General features: G+C 47.9%; 1 protein-coding gene across 2 annotated transcripts in view; it reads right to left on the bottom strand.

Moving 5' to 3' along the window:
• TTC4 (tetratricopeptide repeat domain 4) overlaps positions 1-23,530 on the bottom strand; it is a 223,136-nt gene that overhangs the window by 89,248 nt on the left and 110,358 nt on the right. For both annotated transcript variants that reach the window (XM_085602541.1, XM_085602542.1), the window contains exons 8-9: positions 17,026-17,258; positions 6,108-6,192 (exon numbers count right to left, since the gene is read on the bottom strand). In XM_085602541.1, the coding sequence (XP_085458667.1) occupies positions 6,108-6,192; positions 17,026-17,258 (318 nt within the window). The remainder of the gene's footprint in view (positions 1-6,107; positions 6,193-17,025; positions 17,259-23,530) is intronic.

The following is a 23,530-nucleotide window of genomic DNA, read 5'->3' as shown; positions in this document are numbered from 1 at the left end:
CCTGAGTGGTATGGTGAAGGAGGTGGGCTCCCCACCCCGTGAGAGATGTGTCGGTAGTTAGCACAACTTGTGGAAGAGGCTCTAAGAACGGCCGCCCTTTGGACAGGTTGATGGTGTTCCACCATTTCAGTGAGCGAAGTGAGCGACTGTCCACCAACACCAGATCGGTAAGTTGTCCGTGAGCTTGGTTCCACTGTTGTGCTAGACATTCCTGTAAGGGACGCATTTGAAGTCGTGCGTGTGGGACTATGGAGATGCATGACGCCATCATGCCTAGGAGCTGCATGAACACTCTTGCTGGAAGAGATTGATGAGTTTGAAATTGAGAGATGAGATTTTGTATACTGGCTATCCTGGCAGTGCTGGGATAAGCTATGGCTTTGGATGTATCTATGGTTGCTCCTAGATACTGATGTAAGTGGGAAGGTTGTAGATGGGATTTGGGGTAGTTGATAGTGAATCCCAAATTGTGGAGGGTTTGAATAGTGCGATGAGTGTGGAGAACGCATTTTTGGTGAGTATGGGCTTTTATGAGCCAATCGTCCAGATAGGGGAAGACATGGATCTGTTGTCTTCTGAGGTGCGCTGCCACGACTGCTAAGCACTTGGTGAACACTCTGGGTGCTGTTGTTACTCCGAATGGGAGAACTGTAAATTGATAGTGTTGCCCATCTACCACAAATCGTAGATATTTTCTGTGAGCGGGATGCATAGGGATGTGAAAGTACGTGTCCTTGAGGTCCAATGTGGCAAGGAAGTCTCCCTGTTGTAATAGTGGGAGGACTTGTTGGAGGGTGGTCATATGAAAATGATCTGATTGTATATACTGGTTTAGTAGTCTGAGATCCAGTATGGGCCTTAATGTTTTGTCCTTTTTGGGAATGAGAAGTATAGGGAATATACCCCTGTTCCCTGATGTTGAAGAGGGACTGGTTCTATCGCATGTTTTTGTAACAGGGATTGAACTTCTTGTTTGAGGAGAGAGAGATGATGTGAGGACATTGGACGTTGTTTGGGTGGTATGTTTGGGGGGGGGATTGTATTAGTTCGAGGCAGTAGCCAGACTGGATAATTTGTCTTACCCACCTGTCTGTGGTGATGGAAGTCCAGACAGGTAGGAATTGTTGGAGCCGCCCCCCGACCGGAGTGGAATGGTCTGGGGGGAGTGGTGGCAAGTCACTGTTTAGTGGCTGGGGAGGTGCGGACCTTTGTTATTGTTTCCCCTAGAACCTCCTCGAAAATATCCTCTGTTAGGGGATGTTTGTCCAGAATTTTTAAAGGTGGACGTGGTCTCAGTTCCCACATTTTTGGAGCCTCCTCTATAAAAGGAGCGACGAAAGGAACCCCGGGTTTGAGGAGACTGCAGTGCTCCCATAGATTTGGCAGTCTCATTATCCTTCTTCATTTTTTCTAATGCAGTGTCCACTGCAGGGCCAAATAGCTGCTCTTGGTTGAAAGGTTGAGCTAGAATTGTGGTTTGAACCTCCGGTTTAAAACCGGAAATACGGAGCCAGGCATGTCGTCTGAGTAAGACGCTAGTATTGACCGCCCTAGAAGCAGTGTCTGCCGCATCTAAGGCGCATTTAATGGAGGCATTAGATATTAATTTGCCTTCTTGAATGAGGTCAGTAGCCTGGGATTTAAAGGGCTCAGGCAGATGTTGCATAAGGTCCTCAAGTTAGTCATAATGCGCCCTATCATACCGGGCTAACAGGGCCTGGGTATTGGCAATACGCCAGTGGTTCGCCGCCTGTGCGGCGACTCGTTTGCCTGAGGCCTTTAAAAGCTTAGACTCCTTGTCTGGGGGAGGCGTTTCTCCAGTTGTCTGTGAGTTAACACGCTTCCTGGCATTTGATACGACCAAGGAGTCTAAAGGGAGCTGGGCTTTAATGTATGCAGGGTCCTGCGGGGCTGGTCGGTACTTTTTTTCGATGCGTGGGTTGAGAACCCTAGCTCTAACAGGGTCTTTAAAGACTTCAGTGGCATGCTTTATAACCCCTTTAATCATGGGCAGTATGTGGACAGTTTTTTGTGACTGCTCAAAAGTATCGAGGAGAAAGTCCTCTTCAAGGGCGTCCGTGTGCATTGTGACGCCATGGAATGTTGCTGCCCTATTAATCAGTTGGCCAAACCCCAAATGGTCATCAGGAGGGGAGGGCTTGGAGGGGTAGGTAGTGGGGTCAGGCATGTCAGGCATTGGATAAGACCAGTCATCTACTGGTGCTGTGTCTGGGAACGTAAAAGGGTCGTTTGGATCAATAGGATCATTAAATAAATCAGGGTCCGCCCCTCCCCCTAAGTCATCATTATCATCCCGTGGAGGAGGTGAATGAGAGGGAGATGGTAAAGGTAAAGGAGAAGGAGGAGGAGGAGGGGGGGACGGGTTAGGAGGTAACACAGGAGAGGAAGGACGAAGTGGTGAAGTAGCACAGTCCTTCTTCCGTATGGGAGCTGGAGGTGGTGTGATGTCCAGCTTCCGTTTCTTGTATGGGACGGCAGTCACATGTCCGGTTTTGGGATTGATGTAGATCCGCTTTTGAGTAGGATCTGGGCGAAAAAGTTCATCCGGCTCCGAAAGTGGTGGTGGCGATGGCCGTTTCGGGTCTTTATGAACTTTTTTCGGTGTGGACGTAGTTTTCGGTGCCGATGGGTTTTTCGGTGCCGACGGAGTTTTCGGTGCCGACGGAGTTTTCGGTGCCGACGGAGTTTTCGGTGCCGACGGAGTTTTCGGTGCCGACGGAGTTTTCGGTGCCGACGGAGTTTTCGGTTACGATGGAGTTTTCGGTTACGATGGAATCTTCGGTGCCGATGGAATCTTCGGTGCCGAGGGACTTTTAGGCATCGATGTCGAAGAACGTTTCGGCGCCGGTGGAGACTTCGGTGCCGAGGAACGTTTTGGTGCCGAAGGAGATTTCGGTCTTGAAGCCTGTTTCGGTGCCGAGAATGGAGTTTTCGGTGCCGAAGGTGTTATAGGTACAATAACATGAGGTTTGCTCGAGCCCGAGCCACCTACAGGCTTAGATGTCTTCGGAGCCGGGCCCGAGGGCGGGGCTTCTGAAGAGGATTTTCGGTCGCGACTGGGCACAGCTGGCGGAGTCTTGACCAATGTCTTTTTGGATGGGGCAGGGGCAGGGGGGGTGGTACTCACACGCTGCCCTGGAGTGATGAGGTCATCGGAATCGTCGGCCTCGGACACGATCTCGAGATCTTCGGTGTCATGTTCAGGAACATCCTGAGCAAAGATGTCCTCCGGTTCTGGAGCTGGTTTGGCCATAATATGGCGTCGAGCTCTTCGGTCCCGGAGGGTCTTCTTGGAACGGAAAGCGGCACAAGCTGGACAGTTCGATTCGTTGTGTTCCGGCGACAGGCAGAGGTTACAAACCTCGTGGTGATCACTGTGGGGGAACTTCGCTCCACACTGGGGGCATTTTTTAAAGGGTGTCCTGCCCATCAGCCGCTTCCGGAACCGGTCCGAGTTGATTTCGATGTCGATGGAATGAAGATTGAAGAGTTAATTCGATTGCTGAAAGTTTTCTGCTGGAGCGGAAAAAAGTTCATCCGAACCCAATGGCGGAAAAAAACAATCGGACGATGGAGTGGATGCCCATGCGCACTGTTGTCCAGGGGAGTCACCAGTCTCGTGACCAAAGGCTTCTTCCGAAGACAACAACAACAACCTGCAATCATCCGAGCCCAACACCAGATGGCGATCTTATCCTCAGTGTGTGATCTGCAGCTCATATGCCTCGAACACTATATTTCCATTGTTTTACAATAATAGTCTGGTCTGGATAAACTAAATACGAAACATTTCTCTTCAGAAAAATCAATAAGTCACTTTCATCCTCAGTCATCAATCACTTTGTTCAACTATCATTAAACACTTTAACAAAGATACATTGCACAATATATTCAGGCAAACTCTGCACAACAGAGCACAGCCACATATAAGCACTGCCCCTTCATACCGATGTCTGTTCCTTTCTTTCCGTGTCTTTAAACATGGATCTGGAGCTCCACTCCTACTTCTGTATTTCGATGGCTCCCGAATACTGAATCCAGTGTTTAAGGGAAATGTCCCAGCCAAAAACTACCGATTTCAAACCATGCAGTTACTGAAGAAAGCAGATGTCAGTTATGGACCTGCATGAGGTGTGTCATTGGTATTTGGGCTCTGGTCAGGACTCAAAGTCGTGTGCTTAGTGCACCCTCATGAGAAAGCTATAAGGGACTGTGAAGCAATGCTATACATTGCTGAATACAGAGTCCCGCACGCGATCCAAGTCGAGGGCTTAGACCCTCTCCCACTCCAAAGGCCACTCTTGTGAGAGGTCCCTGTTGTGGTCAAAGTCGTCCAGTAAGTTGCATTTAAAGTCTAAAAACAAACATAAGAAAGAAAAGTGGGATGCAACCATATTCTGCTACGCTCTACCTTAGAGAGAAGTTGCAAGGGTGTCAAGGTGCCACTTGATCTCCCACCAGATATCTGACTAAGGAGCCAATTCTGCAGTTGGTCCAGATGCATCCCAGGCCATCAGCGATGTTGCAGCTGGTTAAGGCCTTAAAAAAGGCCATACTGTGCTTATTTCTATATACTCTATCTCTAGTTTCCCCACTGCCCCTGTTCTGTGGAGTGACCTCCCTAATATTTAGAAAAAGGTCCCAAGTTGTATTCAGAACACAGTAACCAACAATTGTTCACACTCCAGGTCTGAGGAAGTGGAAAGGGAAGCAAGTAGAAACTGACGTCAGTGCACAGTGGTGACACCGATATGCATTTATATACTATTGCTTCTCTGGCAGTATGGAACCACATGGCACAATCTAGCAGTGCGTGGGAGCATTACTATGACAATTCTCCAGATCCAGTATGCTGCCTGGGGAATATTCTAAGGTGAAGAATCTACAATAGAGCATTTATCAGAAAGGGCATTAGTGAAAGTAAATAACTTGTTACTTTGAATTTTTTCTTCTTATATAGGACCTATGCATGCCTAATGGTGGTTTCCCAGCAATATACCAGAGGGTCCGGGTGGCCCAATTTTAAGTGGCATTGAGGTAAAGGCCTCTCCTGTATTCCTGCGGGATAGGGGTCCCTATCATAAGCGAAGATATCTTGATGAGGAATGCATGTACTGTAAAATATACAAACATGCTAGTCCTCATCAGTAGGCTTGCCTGCTCTGAATGAACATGGTGTATAAATTCTATCCTTCAGTGATCAAGATGGGTGCTTTAGAGTTTATTAGGACTTCTAGATTAAATGTGAATCTTTACTCTGCATAGTTTTATGGTAGCCACAAGAAAGTTTCAAAGAAAGGATCGGCCTCAGAAAATGACATTTTGTACACAACGGCGAACGTGCACAATATATACCATTGTATGGTATGCATTAGCAAGTTCCCAAGACTAAAAAACAAACAAATATATATATATATATATATATATATATATAAATATTATAACAACTGAAAATCTAAACTATACCTCCCAAAAGGCAGTCATGTTCATGCAAAAAAACAGAACAGACTGGCAGGGTCACACGTGACATGGGGCATATTGGCAACAATGTTGAGGTTAATAGGGCTAAAAGATAAGGACTTCTATACACAGAAAAGAGGTCACACAATATGAAAGTGGGACCCAGTCTCAGGACTTGGTTAATTCCAGACTAGGCCATTGTGGAAACAAGTGAGCAGTCATTTCCCACAACAATCTGATGGTGTTAGTTTCCCATTACAGGTGTAATGGGAAGCTACCCCAGAGTAAACAATCAAGCGTTTTGCAGGTATTTCTTAAGGCGCAAGAAGAGGTTGAGGATATGGGATGCTTGCGTGGGCCTCCGTGTAGGCTTGTGAGAGTTTAACAGGTTGGTAAAGTAACCTGCGGTTGGACTATAAAATGGCATTATGCACCAGAGTGCTTTGAAGTTTGTTCTTTGCTTGATGGGATAACAATGCAGGAAAAATCGAAGCAGACATGATATTGCACACACTGCAGCCTTTTCGAACCATGAAGTTTGTACAGAAAAGACATTTGTGACAAATTCATAAGGTCTACCCACATTTGCACATGTCACTGCTAAAGGAATAACATACTGATCCTACCTCCAAATTGCGAGCGTGATATTTTCTTTCTGAATCCCAAGGTGGCAGCTCATCTCCAAACATTACCAAAATATGGTCAATAAACCTAAATCAAAAAGAAAAGAAATGCATTGTTGATAGAGGCTTTATGATACTTAATACATCCCCATCAGTGAGAGATTTTAAAAATAAAAAACGATTAAGTATATTATCTCAACTGCCGGGAAGAAGCATTAAAGCAGGGATGTATTAAGGGTCACAATATTTTGACTGTCAACCACTATGTACCTTTGACTTTCTCGTTTTCCATTAAAACGTCCTTGCTGTGTACCAGAACAAACTATCCAACATGTCTATTCCTTTGTTTCCCTTCATTTTCCACCTGCCTCGGATGCCTCCATTAAAATTAATGAATATGCTACTTACCAGTATGCATCTGTTCTTGGCATGTAGGGCTGCTGACATTCATATCTGTGCATATCTGTGCATAGATCGCCGCCTAGTGTTGGGTCCGGATGATTGCACATTGTTGTCCTGGAAGAGTCTTCGAAGTATCCTGAGATGGGTGACTCCTCCCCTGGACCACAGTGCGCATGGGCATCCTCTCCATCCCCAGATTGTTTTTCGCCATTGTGGCAGTGATGGAGTAGATACAGGAAGTGATGACCATGCCATTACAGTAATTCTGAGAGCTGCAGCTGCTACAGGCGCCGGGGAGGAGGGTGGGCGATATGAATGTCAGCAGCCCTACATGCCAAGAACAGATGCATACTGGTAAGTAGCATATTCAGTTCGAGGCATGTGGGCTGCTGAATTCATATCTGTGCATAGAATACACAGCAGTACCTCCTATTAGCGGCGGCTACCCGTGCCAGCTGCAGCAGTCTGAAAAAGAGTTTTGAGAACAGCCTGTCCTACAGCTGCCTGCTGTTTTGAGTGTACATCTACACAGTAGTGTTTGGTAAATGTATGAATAGTGGACCATGTGGCTGCTCTACATATTTCCTGTAAAGGAATGTTTCCCAGGAAAGCCATGGACGCCCCTAACTTTCGTGTTGAGTGGGCTCGTGGGGGAATCGTTAATGTGCGTTTAGCTTTTTGATAACAAATTTGGATATATATAACGATCCATCTGGCTATACCTGCTTTGGAAATGGCGTTGCCCTTGTGTTGTGGAGAGAAGGCAACGAAGAGTTGTTTAGTCTTCCTAAAGTTTTTAGTTCTGTCAATATAGTACATGAGGGCCCTCTTTACATCTAGTGTGTGGAGCATTCTCTCAGCGACATTTTGTTGGTCTTGAAAGAAAACAGGCAGTTCAATGGTTTGGTTCATGTGGAACTGCGATATTACTTTAGGCATGAATTTGGGGTTGGTACGTAGTACGACCCGGTTTGCGTGAACCTGTATAAATGGCTCCTGAATGGTTAGTGCCTGGAGTTCACTAACTCTCCTTAAGGAAGTGATGGCAACCAGGAAAGCCACTTTCCAGGTGAGGAATTGAATCTCACATGAATGGAGAGGTTCAAAGGGCGGACCCATTAGTCTGGTGAGGACCAAGTTGAGGTTCCACACCGGTGCTGGGGGGTGCCTTGGGGGAATCACCCGTTTAAGTCCTTCCAAGAAGGCTTTGATGGCAGGCACTCTGAATAAAGAGAGGTGCTGCCTGTTTTGGAGATAGGCTGCTATTGCGGTTAAATGGATACGTATTGAGGTGTATGCCAGATCGCAACGGTATAGGTGTAATAGATAGCAGATTATGTTCTGAATAGATGCGTCTAGCGGGTTAATGTCATTGTTGTTGCAATAAATGACAAACCTCTTCCATTTGGCTGCATAGCAAGCTCTGGTAGTGGGTCTCCTGGCCTCCTTAATGATCTCCATACAGTCAGGTGGCAGGTTTAGGTAGCCAAACTCTAGGACTTCAGGAGCCAGATTGCCAGGTTCAGCTGTTGCGGATCTGGGTGCTGAATTTCTCCATGGTTCTGCGTCAAAAGCGCGGGTTTGATCCGCAGCCTTTGATGCGGCACCACGGAAAGTTCCAGAAAGGTGGTGTACCATGGCTGGCGCGCCCATGTTGGAGCAACCAGGATGAGTGTTAGTGAGTGCTGTCGCAGTTTGCGTGCCACCAGCGGTATCAACGGCGCTGGGGGAAAAGCGTACGCAAATCTGCCGGACCAGTTCATCCATATCGCATTGCCCTGCGACTGTGGATGTGGGAACCTGGCGGCAAAGCTTTGGCATTTTGCGTTTTCCCTTGTGGCGAATAGGTCTATCTCTGGATGACTCCACTGCTGGAAGTACGGCTGGAGTACTGATGGGTGTAACTCCCACTCGTGCATCTGGTGGCTGTGTCTGCTGAGCAGATCCGCCATCTGGTTGTCCTTGCCTGGGAGGTGTTCCGCCATGATGAATATGTTCCTCTGAATGGCCCACTTCCACATGCTCTGAGCCAGATGAGACAACTGTGGAGAGTGTGTTCCTCCCTGCTTCTGTATGTAGTACATGGCAGTCATGTTGTCCGTCCGGATCAACACGACCTTGTTGCACAGGTGTACTTTGAATGCCTTCATTGCCAGGAAGATTGCCATCAGTTCCAGAAGGTTGATGTGCATCTTCTTTTGTTGTGTAGTCTTTAGTCCCTGCACTGTGTAATTGAGTACATGAGCTCCCCATCCCTGGAGAGACGCGTCCGCTGTCAGTATTATTTGTGGAACAGGCTCTTGGAACGGTCGGCCCTTGCAAAGGTTTTGTGGATTCCACCAATGCAGAGAGTTGTATGCCCGACCGCTCACCAACACTAGGTCTTTTAGTTGCCAGTAAGCCTGATTCCATTGACGTGCTAAGCACTCCTGAAGCGGGCGCATATGTAGTCTCGCGTGTGGGACTATGAAAATGCAGGAGGCCATCATGCCTATCAACTGCATGAACACTCGCGCCGGAAGGGAGTGTTGAGGTTTGAATTTTGAGATCAGCAGTTGCATGCTGTTGATTCTCACTAAAGTCGGCTGAGCTGTGGCAGCCAGAGTGTTGATTGTCGCGCCCAAGTACTGTTGTACGTGCGCAGGTTGGAGACTTGATTTTGGGTAATTTAGTGAGAATCCCAGATCGTGAAGAAGGTGAATGGTGTGGGACATGTGGGTGGCACATTGTTGTGCTGACTTGGCCTGAACTAGCCAGTCTTCCAAATAAGGGAAGACGTGAATGTTTTGTCTTCGCAGATGCGCGCCCACTGTCGCCAGGCACTTGGTAAAGACCCTGGGTGCTGTTACTCCGAAGGGGAGAACTTTGAACTGATAGTGATTCCCTTGAATAGTGAATCTGAGGTATTTCCTGTGTGAAGGGTGTATTGGTATGTGGAAGTATGCATCCTTCAGGTCTAGCGTAGCTAGGAAATCCCGACTGAGTAGTGGGAGAACCTGCTGGAGGGTGAGCATATGGAAATGCTCCGATAGTATATATAGGTTTAGGGGTCGCAGGTCTAGGATAGGCCTGAGCGAGCCGTCCTTTTTTGGGATCAAGAAGTACAGAGAGTACACCCCTGTGCCCTGCTGGGCGATGGGCACTACTTCTAAGGCCCCTTTTGCGAGCATAGCAAGCACTTCTTGCTGGAGTAAATCCAAGTGTTCGGCTGACATAGGACGGTGCTTTGGTGGTATGTTGGGTGGAGTGGAAGTTAGTTCCAGACAGTACCCATGTTGGATGATGTCCCTGACCCACCTGTCCGTGGTGATGTTCTTCCATGCGGACAGGAACAGCTGGAGTCGTCCCCCGACAGGTGTTAAGTGGTCGGGGGGTAAGGAGAGGGCATCACTGTTTGTTCTTTGGGGAGGACCTGGTGTTGCCATATCCACGTCCCCTGCCCTTGGTGCTGGATCCACGATATCCACCCCTGTTGTTTTTGTCGTATGTGCTTTGTGTGCCACCTTTAGCATACTGTTGTTGTGACCCCTGACGTTCCCCTATTTCCTGTGCGACGAAAGGAGCCACTACGAAATTGTTGCGTTTGTAGCGCCCCCATAGATTTGGCAGTGTCTGTGTCTTTTTTTATTTTCTCTAGGGTAGTGTCAACGTCTGGGCCAAATAAAAATTCCGTGTTAACTGGTAAGTTCAGGATATTGTTTTGGATCTCGGGTTTGAAGCCTGAGATGCGTAACCAGGCATGGCGTCGCAGCATGACACTTGTGTTTATTGCCCTGGCCGCTGTGTCAGCTGCGTCTAGGGCGCATTTTATGGATGCATTAGTGAGGAGTTGTCCTTCTCTAATGAGGAGTTCCGCTGACTCTTTATACTCCTCTGGTAGATGTTGGAGCAGTGACTCCAGCGTGTCATAATGTGACCTGTCATAACGTGCCAGGAGTGCCTGTGTATTGGCAATGCGCAGGATATTCGCTGCTTGCGCTGCAATGCGTTTGCCCGATGTTTCAAGGACTTTTGACTCTTTGTCTGGGGGAGGAGCATCACCAGTCGTCTGTGAGTGGGCTCTTTTGCGAGCGTTGGCAACCACCATAGAGTCTAATGGCAACTGACCCCTAATGTATTTAGGGTCACCGGGTGCAGGCTTATATTTCTTTTCAATCCTGGGGTTTAACACCCGGGCTCTTGTGGTGTCCTTGAAAATGTCTTTGGCAGGTTTCAGAACCCCTTTAAGCATGGGCAGAGTCTTGCCAGTCCTTTCTGAAGATGCAAAAGTGTCAAGCAGGAAGTCCTCCTCAATGGCGTCAGAATGTAGCTCCACCCCATGATGAGCAGCAGCCCGTTCGATAAGGGCATTAAATGCGGCCGTGTCCTCTGTAGGAGATGTTTTAATGTTGTAGAGTTGCGCATCCTGAGTATGTGGCGCGATACTTTGGTCTGTGGGGTCATCCCACGCCTGATCAGGGTCTTGTAGTGGTTCATCGGGATCTGCGTCCCCGGGGTAGATGGTATCGTCCCCACCATATTCCTGCATCGGGTCCGATTCAGAAGGGGTAGGAGAAAAGGACTGCGGATCTAAGTGGAGGGGATGCAAGTGTTCTTGTAGCACTGGTTCCTGCTCCGCCGGTAGCTTGCGTTTAAGAGGAATTTTGTATGGCACCTCTTCCCTGACTGGCGTTATTTTGCGCTTGTGGAGCATTAACCTGCCAGTGTCGGCGTCGATAAATTGTGGCCCCGAAGAATCTTGTTCTGTTAGGCCAGTGGTGGTGGACTGTGTGTGTAGGACACGTGTCCGAATCTGAAATAGTTTCGGTGCCGATGTCGGTGGCAGCCCAAATGTAATGTTGGTGGGCTCCGAGTGCACTCTACAGGGTGAGGTAGTGTCGGGACCCGGGGTAGAGTGGAGGGCTACCCGGTCACGGATGCGTTGTAGAGATGCAGAGACCTGCTGCACAGCAAACTGAGATGGTGGTTTGGTGGGCATCTTGGTAGTAGGCGTCGAGGCCGACCCCGACTTTTTTGTCGGAAGGGGGTCACTGGTCTGAAGGGATGCATCGACAGTCGACGTAGTCGAGGACTTATTCGGCATTGGTGCTTTAGGCGTCGACGTAGCCGAGGCCGCCATCTTGACTGCGGAGGTTACGGCCTTCGGTGTCGGCGCCGAAGTTGTCGGCGCCTTGTGGTGCCCGAGGGCGCGCTTCTTCTGTGCGTCGACCGCGTCTGCTGCGGTGAGCTCGGCGCCGAAGTCTCTCTGTACGCGCTCGGAGCCGACGACTATTTTCGGCGCCGGGGCAGTGGACTGTTTCGACGCCTTTGATCCGACCACCACCAGTTTCACTTTCGATTTTGAAGGGACTGGAGCGATGGATGTGTTTGGGTTTAACAACCCGGTCGTCTTTGGTAATAGTGGCTCTTGCAGAGTGTTCGATGCCGGGCCGGAAGGCGGGGCCGAGGAACCATGTATTAGGTCTTGGGTAAGGCCCGAAGGCGATCCCTCGACCGGAGCCTGACGACGATGTACAGTTTCGGCCTCCGTTTCGACGGATTGGCCTAGCTCCTCGGGAGAGCTGTCTTCTACAGCCCCATAGGCTTCGTCGAAGTCCCCTACCTCGTCGACGGCTTCTTCACGGCGAAAGAGCACTTCGTTATCGTCGTCCGATTGGGAACCATGCTCTGAAACGGGGCTAGAGACTATTTCTTCCACGCTCTCGGCGTCCTCGTCCTCGGTGCGGAATATATTGGTGGGTGCGGGCGCTGCCTGCTGCGCCTCGAGCCTCGCTGCCCGTCGGTTCCGCAGAGTCTTCTTGGATCGGAACCGCGCGCAGGCCATGCATTTCGATTCGTCGTGATCCGGCGAGAGACATTTATTACAGACTGGGTGGACGTCGATATGAGGGTACTTGGCGTGGCACAACGGACACCTCTTGAACGGAGTCCTCGATTCCATCGTCGATCGAGCGTCGAAGTTTGGACTAATTCGGTCCGAAAGTTGGAAGAGGGTGTGGAGCACTAGAACTAGTAGTCGACACCGAACGGTAACTGTACCGACGAAAACTATAGGCCTTTTGGCCTAAAACTAAGTATTCCGAAGTTGAGCTAAGATAGTTGCATCCGAACCCAATGGCGGAAAAAAACAATCTGGGGATGGAGAGGATGCCCATGCGCACTGTGGTCCAGGGGAGGAGTCACCCATCTCAGGATACTTCGAAGACTCTTCCAGGACAACAATGTGCAATCATCCGGACCCAACACTAGGCGGCGATCTATGCACAGATATGAATTCAGCAGCCCACATGCCTCGAACATGTTCTTTTGGAGGTGCAACATGTCAGATGGTAAGCTGACCTGGGATAATTACCACATACAGTCACAGTTAACTTACAGGTATACAGAACAAGCATTGGCATAGCCAATAGGTCTAGCTTTGGGACCTTATAAGTGTTTAGCCATGCAAGAGTTGATGCTGTTGCACCAAGGATATTGTGCTGCATAACTAAATACTTATATGGTCCCAAAGGTGAGACTTATTGGCTATGCGTCCAGCTGCCCGAGTCCGGGGAGCACGGCCCCCTTAACAGTCATCCCTGCCCGGTGACTGTACGGGCTGCTGGTGCCCGGCGGAACCTCTCCTGCCCTCGCTCGGAGCCCTTGGCCCGGTATGCCCTGTATGTGCATTGCTGGTGCGTGGTGGCAGTGTTGTAATTGCTTAGGGGCTGTGTTAATGGAGGATGGAACACCATGCTGATAGGTGAGCTGTTAGTCTGTGGGGTAAGTGTCACGTGGCCTACTGCTTTGGTTGTAGTTACTCTGTCCTAGCAAGAACTGCATGTGTGTAACTTTGCCCCCCTGCACGGTGACCCTGACCATGAATGAAGCGGCTTCCATTATTATTCAATCCAGCGCATGTTCGTCTGAGGGTTTGAGTACTCTACGACAGGGATCCCCGATGGCACCTGCATTTTTACTTGCGGCTCTGGGAAACCTCTAAAGAACCATGTATTCCGTGGAATGCACATTTTATGTGCTTTGTTGTTTTTTTCTCTGAAGCCCTCTGCTGTAAGTATCATTACAATTCAGAGACTTAGCGTCAGTCCAATCTAGTAGGAGGTTTGAAACCATTGTTGTTTATGCGACAACAAAGGTAAAACACAAATGCAAAAACAAAATGTTAACGTTAATGGCTAAGTGTGGCTCTTTGGAGGGGTGACGCGCACTCTGTAAGTGTATGATGCACTGTGACGTGCTCGCTTAATACCCATAACCAATAGGTCTTGTCTATGGGAACTTATAAATATTTAGCCATGCAGTGCATTATCTTGGGTACTCCAACATCTACTGTTACTTCACGTGGCACTGGTGAAAGGCCACACACCCAAAGTTGTGTCTGAAACAAGGGAGCATAGCGGGCATGGTGTGAGTAGGAGGGCCAGCGGGTAAATGTGTGAGCAAATGGGACAGGGAGCGGAGAAGACAAGTGTGTAAGGAGGGGAGGAAGAGAGGGAGGAAGGAAGGAAGGGAGGGAGGATAGAGGGAGGGAGGGGGGTAGTTTTCATGCAAGAAACGGTCTGTATGTGAACGGGAATAGTGAAGAGCCAGTAGCAGAAATGCCCGAAGTGATTGTGCACAGGGCACAGGAAGTGGTGGGTGCGGGGTGGGAGGCAGGAGCAGACTGCAGTGCAGTGCATGGGCTGATGGGGGAGTGTAATCTGATATGCTCTCCACATTCACGTGTCTTTTATTCTTTAAAAATAGTGTTCTTTGACCTGGACCCCATCAGTAACTTTGTAAACATGGCCCGTGTCTGCCAGGCCGGGTACACCGATGGATTTTCCGTAGTTCTGCACATGTAGTTTTAGGATGAAAGGATTAAAGTCTCTGGATCAGGAGTTAGGATAAAATACACATCTTTTTACATAACCTCTTCTTAAGTTTTATATTTCACAAAGGAGTGCACATTTTGTAATGAGCTTTGCTGTGCTTCTCTATTAAATGGGCTGCTGTCTCTTTAAGGCAATCATAATTTCGGATTTTACTAGTCAAGGTGGTGTGTGCACGGTACTGGATATAAAGCGAAATACAAGCAGCGCTGATCTATCTGTCTCTGCAGCTGAAGTGTGTAATGCTTACTAAAAGCTGCTTGGAACTTCTGGCTCTGTGAATGTGCCTCGCTACTGGCTTTTACCAGTACGTGGTAGCCGGCCATGCCGTGCTCCATTGTGAATGGTAACACACCCTACTGCAGTGTCACAGCACGTCTGGAGGGAGGAAGACACGGGGTTAAACAAGCAGAAAAGGTCAGAAGGTGGTGTGGGGGGTGGGGATAGCACAGGAGATATAGCAAAATAAAAGCAGCGCCGAAGCTGAACACACTGTATGAAATAAAGTGTTTAAAAATATAGCGCTGCCATGTTGAAGCTGTGCGATCTTTAACTTACCGTAAGTGAGAGCTTAGGCAGAAACAGCGTGGGACCAATTCAATAAAAACAGCGGCCGTGTGGGGGCTCGAGATTATACCGGGGCTTTTAAAAGCGGTGACATGGAAACACACTGTATGAGTTAAAGTGTTTAAAAATATAGCACGTCCATGTTGAAGCTGTGCAGTCTCTACCTTATCGTAAGAGAGAGCTTTGGCAGAAACAGTGTGGGATCAATTTACTGAAAACGCCGGGCGTGTGGGGGGCCAAAATTATGCTTCGGGTTTCAAATGCGGGATATGGAATCCTACTTATAATAAGTGATTGTGTTCTAAATGGAAAAAAGGTCCTAAAGACAGACATTCAATGGCACAAGTGGGAGCAGACAATTCTTCCGCAATACTCAAGCACTCGTGCTTGTGCTGGCATCCAACCTTGCGGGAGCGAGCAGCGGCGCGCGGGCTTCTGTTTTCAATTAGCGCGTGTGCCGCTGCTCGCTCCCGCAAGGTGGATGCCAGCACAAGCACCAGTGCTTGAAAAAAGCTGACCAATTTCTAGAGGTCATCTCCTAGAGTAGCGCATGCGCGCTGCCTAGGCGAGACCTAAAAAAGGAAGCAAAGTAGCTTTAAGTATCTAGTTTTTATACCAAGATGTGCTCTTATGAAACGTTTCATGATCCTTGATAGAAATATAAAGAGCTAAATTAAAATGTAGGTCATGTATTACATTCCCCCGATTTCAGCCATTGCAGTAAAGATCTGATGCATTCCTAAACTCCCAACATTTTTATGTAAATAAGATTCCGGCAATGGTGGATTTTTTTTTTTGTCGTCGAAATAATGAGTTTTTGTTTTATATCAGGTTATTGTAGACTTGAACCAGTTCAAATGAACAATGGATTATTTGATCGCAAATGTTTCCCAAGATGAGGATGATAATGTAGTAGGTGTGATTGTCACTAATTCTTCCTTTGTGGTTACAGGCTATGAATATGATTAACAAAAAAACACAGGATTAGGGCAAAAGCATTCCAGTTTAAGCTTTCCTCAAACATATGGTGTTACTGTCGATGGTTTCCATTTCGCTAAACCAAGACTACAAAGTCTAAATAAAAGCGTAGGAGCGGAAACAAGAGGTCTTCTTGACATTGGGACCTTTGGTAACCCTTTGCACAAAACAACATAAAATGTGCTTTTTGTGTTGCAGCTTCAAACACCAAAGAAAAAAACAAACACTGTTCTTTACAAATTGAAACTAGCAAATTCTGCATAATGTAAGAATACAAAGGACATTGAAGCAAAATGCAGCTGACATACTGTATGAAGGCATTGGTCAAAATAGCCTTGCAGTGATTACAGGGCCCTACAGTTATGAAATGTTATGGATGGGAACAGGTTTAACAACAGTTACACTTTGGCTCTTCCGGTGTTTAGTAACTTGACCACTATCATTCCTGCCCCCATGGCAAAAATCATAATAAGCCAAGGCCTTAAAAGACAGCACACTTGAAATAAATGCAGAACGTTAAGCAAATTAACCCGCATAGCCTAACACTGTACTTTGGCTCGCATTCTGGTGTTGCATGGTGAGTGACAAACTGTAATCCTGCAAGTATTGGTGACCTGAAGAAGCAACTCTGCAGCAACCTTTGAGTCTACGCCACTACATCTACATAACTAGCAGGCTATGTAAACCATATAAATTATTAAAATTATACTTCAATAGGTGATACCGCAAGAATCTTGAGTTTCTTATTAAAATAAAGAGTAGTCTACACCTGTAACAATTTACATTATCTATGGTAAATTCAATTCGACACCGAGTCACTCACTTCTGTTGCTTAAGTCCTACACTTCTTGCAAGTCAACACATACAATCACACTTAAGAATCTTGGCCATGTGGGTGTGGAGTTGCAGTGTTGATGAACTGCCATGTCTTTCCTAGCGGCATCACTATAGCCTTAGCACAATGATCCACACAAACTAAGACCTTCCAAGGCTTAGCAAAGACCACTGCATTCACTTCTGTAACAATCAACTTTGAACTTCCAAGTTCTGCTCAGTTTTGTAAATAGTTATCAACCCAATTCAGATGCTGCCTAAATAATTACCTTGAGTCTTCATGGAAGGCTGCGATGAAGTCAGTTTGTCCGTGTTCCGGATACAAGAATAGTACTGGCCAGACAAGACTACCATTCGTATCTAAATGCACCTTTCCAACAGGAACATTTTCGGCATCAAGTTCATTTAAGGACAGTTCATCAAGATTTTCTGACATCGCACTGTCTTCGTCATCATCTTTAGCCACATTTGCAGACTTCTGACAAAGTTTGATTTTTCTATCCTGTGACAAAAATAACACTAAAAAGTGAAAGGAGCAAAGCAATGCCACTCTCAGAATGTCTAAACAAAATAAATCAAGATAAATCAAGACAAAAATGTTGTTGTTTTTTTTTTGTGAGAGTTTTATATAGTGCGAACTTGACCCGAATCCAATCGGGTATCAGAACGCTTTACATAGCACCAGTTACGTTACATGAGGACACACATTCATTTTTTTTTGTTAGGCACGGGGAGATTACATGATTTGCCCAGAATCACAGGATGTTCGGCATCATTACCGAGACTCGAACCCAGTTCCCCAGGTCCGAGGTCGAGCGCCCTAGCCGTTAGGCCAACTCCTCCAGCTTATTTTCATGTATTTGCTTAATATTTAATAGTGACTTAATTTCCCCGCTTCTTGGCACTAGCATCAAAACACAGGAAGTCAGAATATTTAACACCATCTGTGCCTTCGTAAGTATAGGGACAGGCGATACTTTATGTTTGCACTCAGCGTGTTCACTCCTGACACCTTTCCTTTCTGTTCCAGACTACCCCTCAGGTAAACCAAAGGCTTCCGACAACACCAGATCAAACTATGGGTCTTAAATGCTGATCTGAATGTGTGGCTCAAACCCAGATAAAGGAAAGAAACAAGCTTAACAAACTTGCCCAAACACTAAACCTCTCCCCCACCACACTAGGAATTCATTAAGCCAAAAGCTCTTCACTTACATAGTTAGGTAAAACACCGGCAGTAAAATGAAATGACTGATGAGTTCTTTGGAACAATGAGAGAGCAAGTAGTGTGATATGAGCACTTTTAGTGTCACGCAGCCTGGCAGCTTATTAGACCTAACCTTCCTGCAATTGCTTATTGCAGGGCAGGCCTGAACTCTGACTTTCAGGATGCGGAGCAGTGGGCGTTCCTCCAAGCTCATACTGAAATGGGGACTTTTAGGATTGTCTCTTTGATGACCCATTGGTCTCCTAGAGATGCAAAAGAGAATCCTGGTTTTCCATATATCAGCAGTTGCACTGCAGCAGGTGTGACAGGCCATTATTTGTTTGCGTTTCCAGCAGTTGGGCTCATTTTTCATTAAGGAACGGCGAAACTAAACCAAGATATTCCTTCCAAGATAGGTTGCTAAGTGTATGAGGTGATGTCCCTTTGTGAATCATCATGATTCATAAACTTTAATTTTATGTAAACTTAGTTGACTTTTGAACGCCTCAGACAGCAGACCGAATCGCTGATATCTGGTTGTTCAAAGTTTGAGTGTATGGCCCCAAGTGCTGCGTCAAGCACAATAAATACAAGCTAGGCGATGGCGTGCGAACACTGATGACTTTTAAGCTTTGTGGTAGCAGACTACCTCCTTGGGACTCATAAATCAATTTTAAATTCAAGATGACAACTGCTCTGCCTAGTGCTCCAAAAAAGCCGTCAGGGTACGTGGGGAACACGGCGGCCAGCCAGCACGCCAGCCGGGAGCTCTCCGTCTCTTAACAAAGAAGTGCAGCAGAAACTAAAACCTCTTACCTTGAGAGGCCGAAGCGGTTTCCTTTGTCCTATTTTCAGGCTCATCTTGGCGGCGTTGCCGGTCTGCATGGGCGGCCAGGGTTTTGAATTCTGCCTTCCTTCTCACTGCTCTTTGCGTCCAGAGCGCTTGGGGCTCTGTGGTCGCTGGCTGTCTTGCAACTTGCAACCTCAGCCCGGATCGATTTCCGGGGCACTGAAGGCAGCATCAGCACAAGCTGGCAACTGCACTCTCGCGTACGCTGCACAAACGCAGCGCTTCTCCACGCTCCCAAGACACAATCTATGAGCCGTAAGCGAACAACAAGCTTGGGGCCAAAACCAAATGACAAGAAGATCCGAAGGTCCCTAGCACTACCAGGAAGGCCCTTGAGAAGAAGATAGACTGGCTGGATTCAACAGGGCTCACAGAAACTAACTCTACAAGACCTAGAGGTAAAACCAGGTATACATTAAGGAACACTCAGCTAGGTTCAGACCTGTTACAGAATAAGGGGAGGGAATCTAGAGGCCCACAGCAGAGTAAGGTGATTATTCCTCCCCCCCCCCCACTCCCTGTTGCCTCTACTGCTCAAGCATGGGAGCCGCTATTCACTGTACCTGCCCCGGTTCAGGCACTAAATCAGGCTAGTAAGCAAAAAGACACCAGAGATATCAGAGATACAGCGGTTTACCCAGGGAGGAAGAGTCAAAATCACACCTTCCCTTAGAGCCTACTTTAAAGTGCAGGAGGTTAAAAAACAGCCTAATCTAAACAACTCTGACCCCATTACACCAACAAATACCCACAACATGGAGCAGCATAGCTTAGCTCAACCAACCTCAAAGGAAGAGTCAGGCCTAGGCCCTCTCAAATCGGTTCCAAGTTCTCTCTCAGGATTTTACAGGAGACAATATGGCTCAGGCAATACAACCATTACCCTGAGATGAAGTGCTACAGATCAGGTAGATATAGGGTCCTTATTACTTACTCTTACAGAGGAGATTAAGACCACATTTGCAATATCGGAGAGTAACCAAGCTAAAATACAGGGGGCCTGAGAGAGCCTTGAGTTTAAAATGACAGACCTTACTGAGAGATTTTGTACCATGGAAGCCTCTTTAGGAGTATTACATGAGGAGGTTGAGATTAAAAGTAAAGAGATACAGGCTTTAAAGATGGGGAAAGACACTTTGAGAGAAAATATAATCCTTAGAAAATAACTCTAGAAGGAACAACTTAAGGTTTCTTAATGTTCCAGAGGGGGCAGAATGTGGGAATTTGAAGGAGTTTGTTACAAATCTAATTAAAGAGTGCATCCCATCGGTCAGCTACATGGACCTTTACCAGGATATACAGAGGGTGCATCGGGATCCCTTCAGGAGAAACCCCAATAGAGATAAACCTAGGAAGATCTTAATTAACTTCCGCACCTACAAAGGAGCCGATTCTCTCAGAAGCTTTGAAAGCAAATAGTTTTAAAAAAGATGAATGGTCTTTTCGCTTTAGGTCAGACAGTGCAAAGGCAACCCAAAATCGACAATGGGAGCTAAGGAAATCTATACAGAATTAAAAACACTAGGAGCTTACGCACAACTGAAATTCCAAGCTACATTAAGAGTAATGTGGAAAAATAAGATGTACAACATAAAAGAGACTCCTGAGGTTGAGAGTCTATTTAATCAGATAAAAATGTAGTGCTAGGCTAACAATAGTTAAACCGGAGAGATGATACTCAATGGGTATGATAAAGTACCCTATTAGGTTACAGGGAGGTTTCCAAGGACGGAGTAGGGTGGGGACAAGCTTGGGTGGGGGTGTTCACACACAGCAAATGTAAATAGTAGACTAGGTAATCACAGGATGGCGAAGAATAAAAAAAAAAAAGACCTTAATTGAGACAAGGGTTTTAAAAAGTGCTGGAAGATCATTATGACAGAGGTACTAGGGGAACAATGATTGAATCATCAAGAAAACTGTCTGATAATGATATAACGCAGCAGGAAACACATCTACATCAAGAGGAATGGGGGAAATTTTAAAGGGAAAAATGTGGACTAAACTATTTGGCTGTACTAATTAAACAAGTAATGTGAAAGGGGTGGCTATTTTACTAAAAAACTCATCAAGCAACGTTGGAAAATTTCACGGTGGATCTTAGGGGATTACGACTGATTGCCAATGTCATGATACATGGCATAGGTTATTCATTTGTAGGTTACTATGGCCCAAATATACACAACCCAACCCCTCTCAGAGAGCTCTACAATCAGTTAGCTGATACTGGTAATGTCCCAAAGATGAGGGTGTGTATCCACCACCTGATAAAGAATCTTGGCTTAATAGTGGGTCTAAATAAGTACAACACTAATCACAACAAGAAATAAGGCTAAGCCTCCCGAATAGATTTCGTTTTGATAGAAGTAAAGTTGGGGAATAAGCTAAAGGGGGTATTTCACCAACTAGAACATCTTTCAGACCACTCCGCATTAAAACTGGAGCTTTCACTTGATAATAACCTAACCCTATCTAGATGGACGCTTGATAGATCACTACTAGGGGAGCAGGAGATTATAAATTATTAGAAATGAGACACCGTAGAATACTTTGAATAAAATAATGTCTCTGCCCCCATACACATTATATGGGATGAGATTGATTTGCTATGCGGCACATAGTAGGAAAGAGAACAATAACAAAGTGAAGGAGTTAGAGCAGAAAATTGGAGACATTCACAAGGACCTGACTAGCTGTAATGACCCGTGTAAAAAATTAATTTACCAAATCAGATTAAAAAGGCTGAGGGATCTTTAACAGAATATCTGATCAGTATCAGCAGGAGTATCTTAATCAAGAAATTAGTACACCGGAAGTAAGCAAAATGGTCAGAGGTTTAAACAAGCATTGGCATAGCCAATAGGTTTCGCCTTTAGGGCCTTATAAGCGTTTAGAGCGAGCTATTGGCTTTGTCAAACGTTTTTAATACGTGTTGTAGAGCATTGTGAATGTTGTGCAGCATGTTTAAAAGTTATAAGTTATAATTAAAAAGTGTAATAACCATTTGTCACCTTATATATAACCTAGGCAGCATTATATACAACTGAAGTATCTTAATAAAAACAACACTTAACACCAAAAATGTGTTCTAGTTTTTTGATTTATGCAAGGAAGGGGGCAGTGGGGGGAGTGGAGGTGCAGGGTGGGGGAGGGGAGGAGTGGAGTGAAGGTGCAGGCAGGGAGGGGGTGGGAGGAGGGGAAGTGGAGGTGCAGGAGGGAGGGGGTGGGGGAAGTGGAGGTGGAGGGAGGGGATGAGTGAGTGAGGTGGAAGGAGTGAGGGGGGGTGAAGGTGGAAGGAGTGGAGGAGGAGGGAGGTGGAAGTGGAGGGAGGGGGAGAGGAGGTGCACGGATGGAGGAGGGAGTGGAGGTGGGAGTAAAGGTGTGGGAGGGAGGGGGAGTGGAGGTGGTAGGGGGAGTGGAGGTGGTAGGGGGAGTGGAGGTGGTGGGGGAGTGGAGGTTGAGAGGGAGGAGTGGGGGTGGAGGGAAGGGAAGGGAAAGGGGAGTGGAGGTTGAGGGGGTAGAGGTGGAGGGTGGGAGTAGAGGGAGAGGGGTGTAGAGAGGTGGAGGGAGGTGGAAGTGGAGGGAGGGGGAAGTGGAGGTGCAGGGAGGGGGGAGGGGGGAGTGGAGGTGGATGGAAGAGAAATGGGAGTGGAGGTGGAGGGGGTAGAGGTGGAGGTGGAGGGGGTAGAGGTGGAGGGAGAAGGGAGTAGAGTTGGAGGGAGAGGGGAGTAGAGGTGCAGGGAGGAGGGAGTGGAGGTGGAGGTGGGAGGGGGAGTGGAGGTGCAGGGAGGGGGAGGTGGAGGGAGGGGGGGTGGAGGAGGGAGGGGGGTGGAGGTGGGAGTGGGGGAGTGGAGGTGCAGGGAGAGGGGAGTGGAGGTGGAGGGGGTAGAGGTGAAGGGTGGGAGTAGAGGGAGAGGGGTGTAAAGAGGTGGAGGGAGGTGGGAGTGGAGGTGGAGGGAGAGGGGAGTAGAGGTGCAGAGAGGAGGGAGTGGAGGGAGTGGAGGTGGAGGGAGGGGGGTGGAGGAGGGAGGGGGTGGAGGTGCAGGGAGGGGGGAGTGGAGGTGCAGGGAGGGGGGAGTGGAGGTGCAGGAAGAGGGAGTGGAGGTGCAGGAAGGGGGGAGTGGAGGTGCAGGGAGGGAGGGGGATGGAGGTGGACTGGAGGTGGAGAGAGGTGGAGAGAGGTAGAAGTGGTGGTGGAGGGAGAGAGGGGGAGTGGAGGTAGGGAGGTGTGAGTGGAAGTGGAGAGAGGTGCGGAGTGGAGGTGGTGGGAAAGGGGAGGAGTGGAGGAAGAGAGGCGGGTGGAGGTAGAGAGGGGGAGTGGAGGGGGTGGGAGAGAGGGGGATTGGAGGTGGTGGGAGGGAGGGGGAGAGAGGGGGAGAGGAGGTGGCGGGAGAGAGGGGGAGTGGAGATGGCGGGAGAGAGGGGGAGTGGGAGAAGGAGTGGGGGGAGTGGGAGAAGGAGTGGGGGGAGTGGGAGGAGGGGGAGTGGAGGGGAGAGAGGTGGTGGGAGAGAGGGGGAGTGGAGGTGGAGGAAGAGAGGGGGAGTGGAGGTGGAGGTGGAGGAAGAGAGGGGGAGAGGAGGTGGAGGGAGGGAGGTGGAGTGGAGGGGGGAGTGGAGGTGGAGGGAGAGGGGGGAGTGGAGGTGGAGAGAGGGGCGGAGTGGAGGTGGAGAGAGGGGCGGAGTGGAGGTGGAGAGAGGGGCGGAGTGGAGGTGGAGG

Source organism: Triturus cristatus, chromosome 4_2, assembly GCF_964204655.1.
Source record: "Triturus cristatus chromosome 4_2, aTriCri1.1, whole genome shotgun sequence".
In the NCBI taxonomy this organism is placed as follows: Eukaryota; Metazoa; Chordata; class Amphibia; order Caudata; family Salamandridae; genus Triturus; species Triturus cristatus.
The sequence above is the reverse complement of the archived record's forward strand: the minus strand, read 5'-3'. Positions and strand labels throughout refer to the sequence as shown.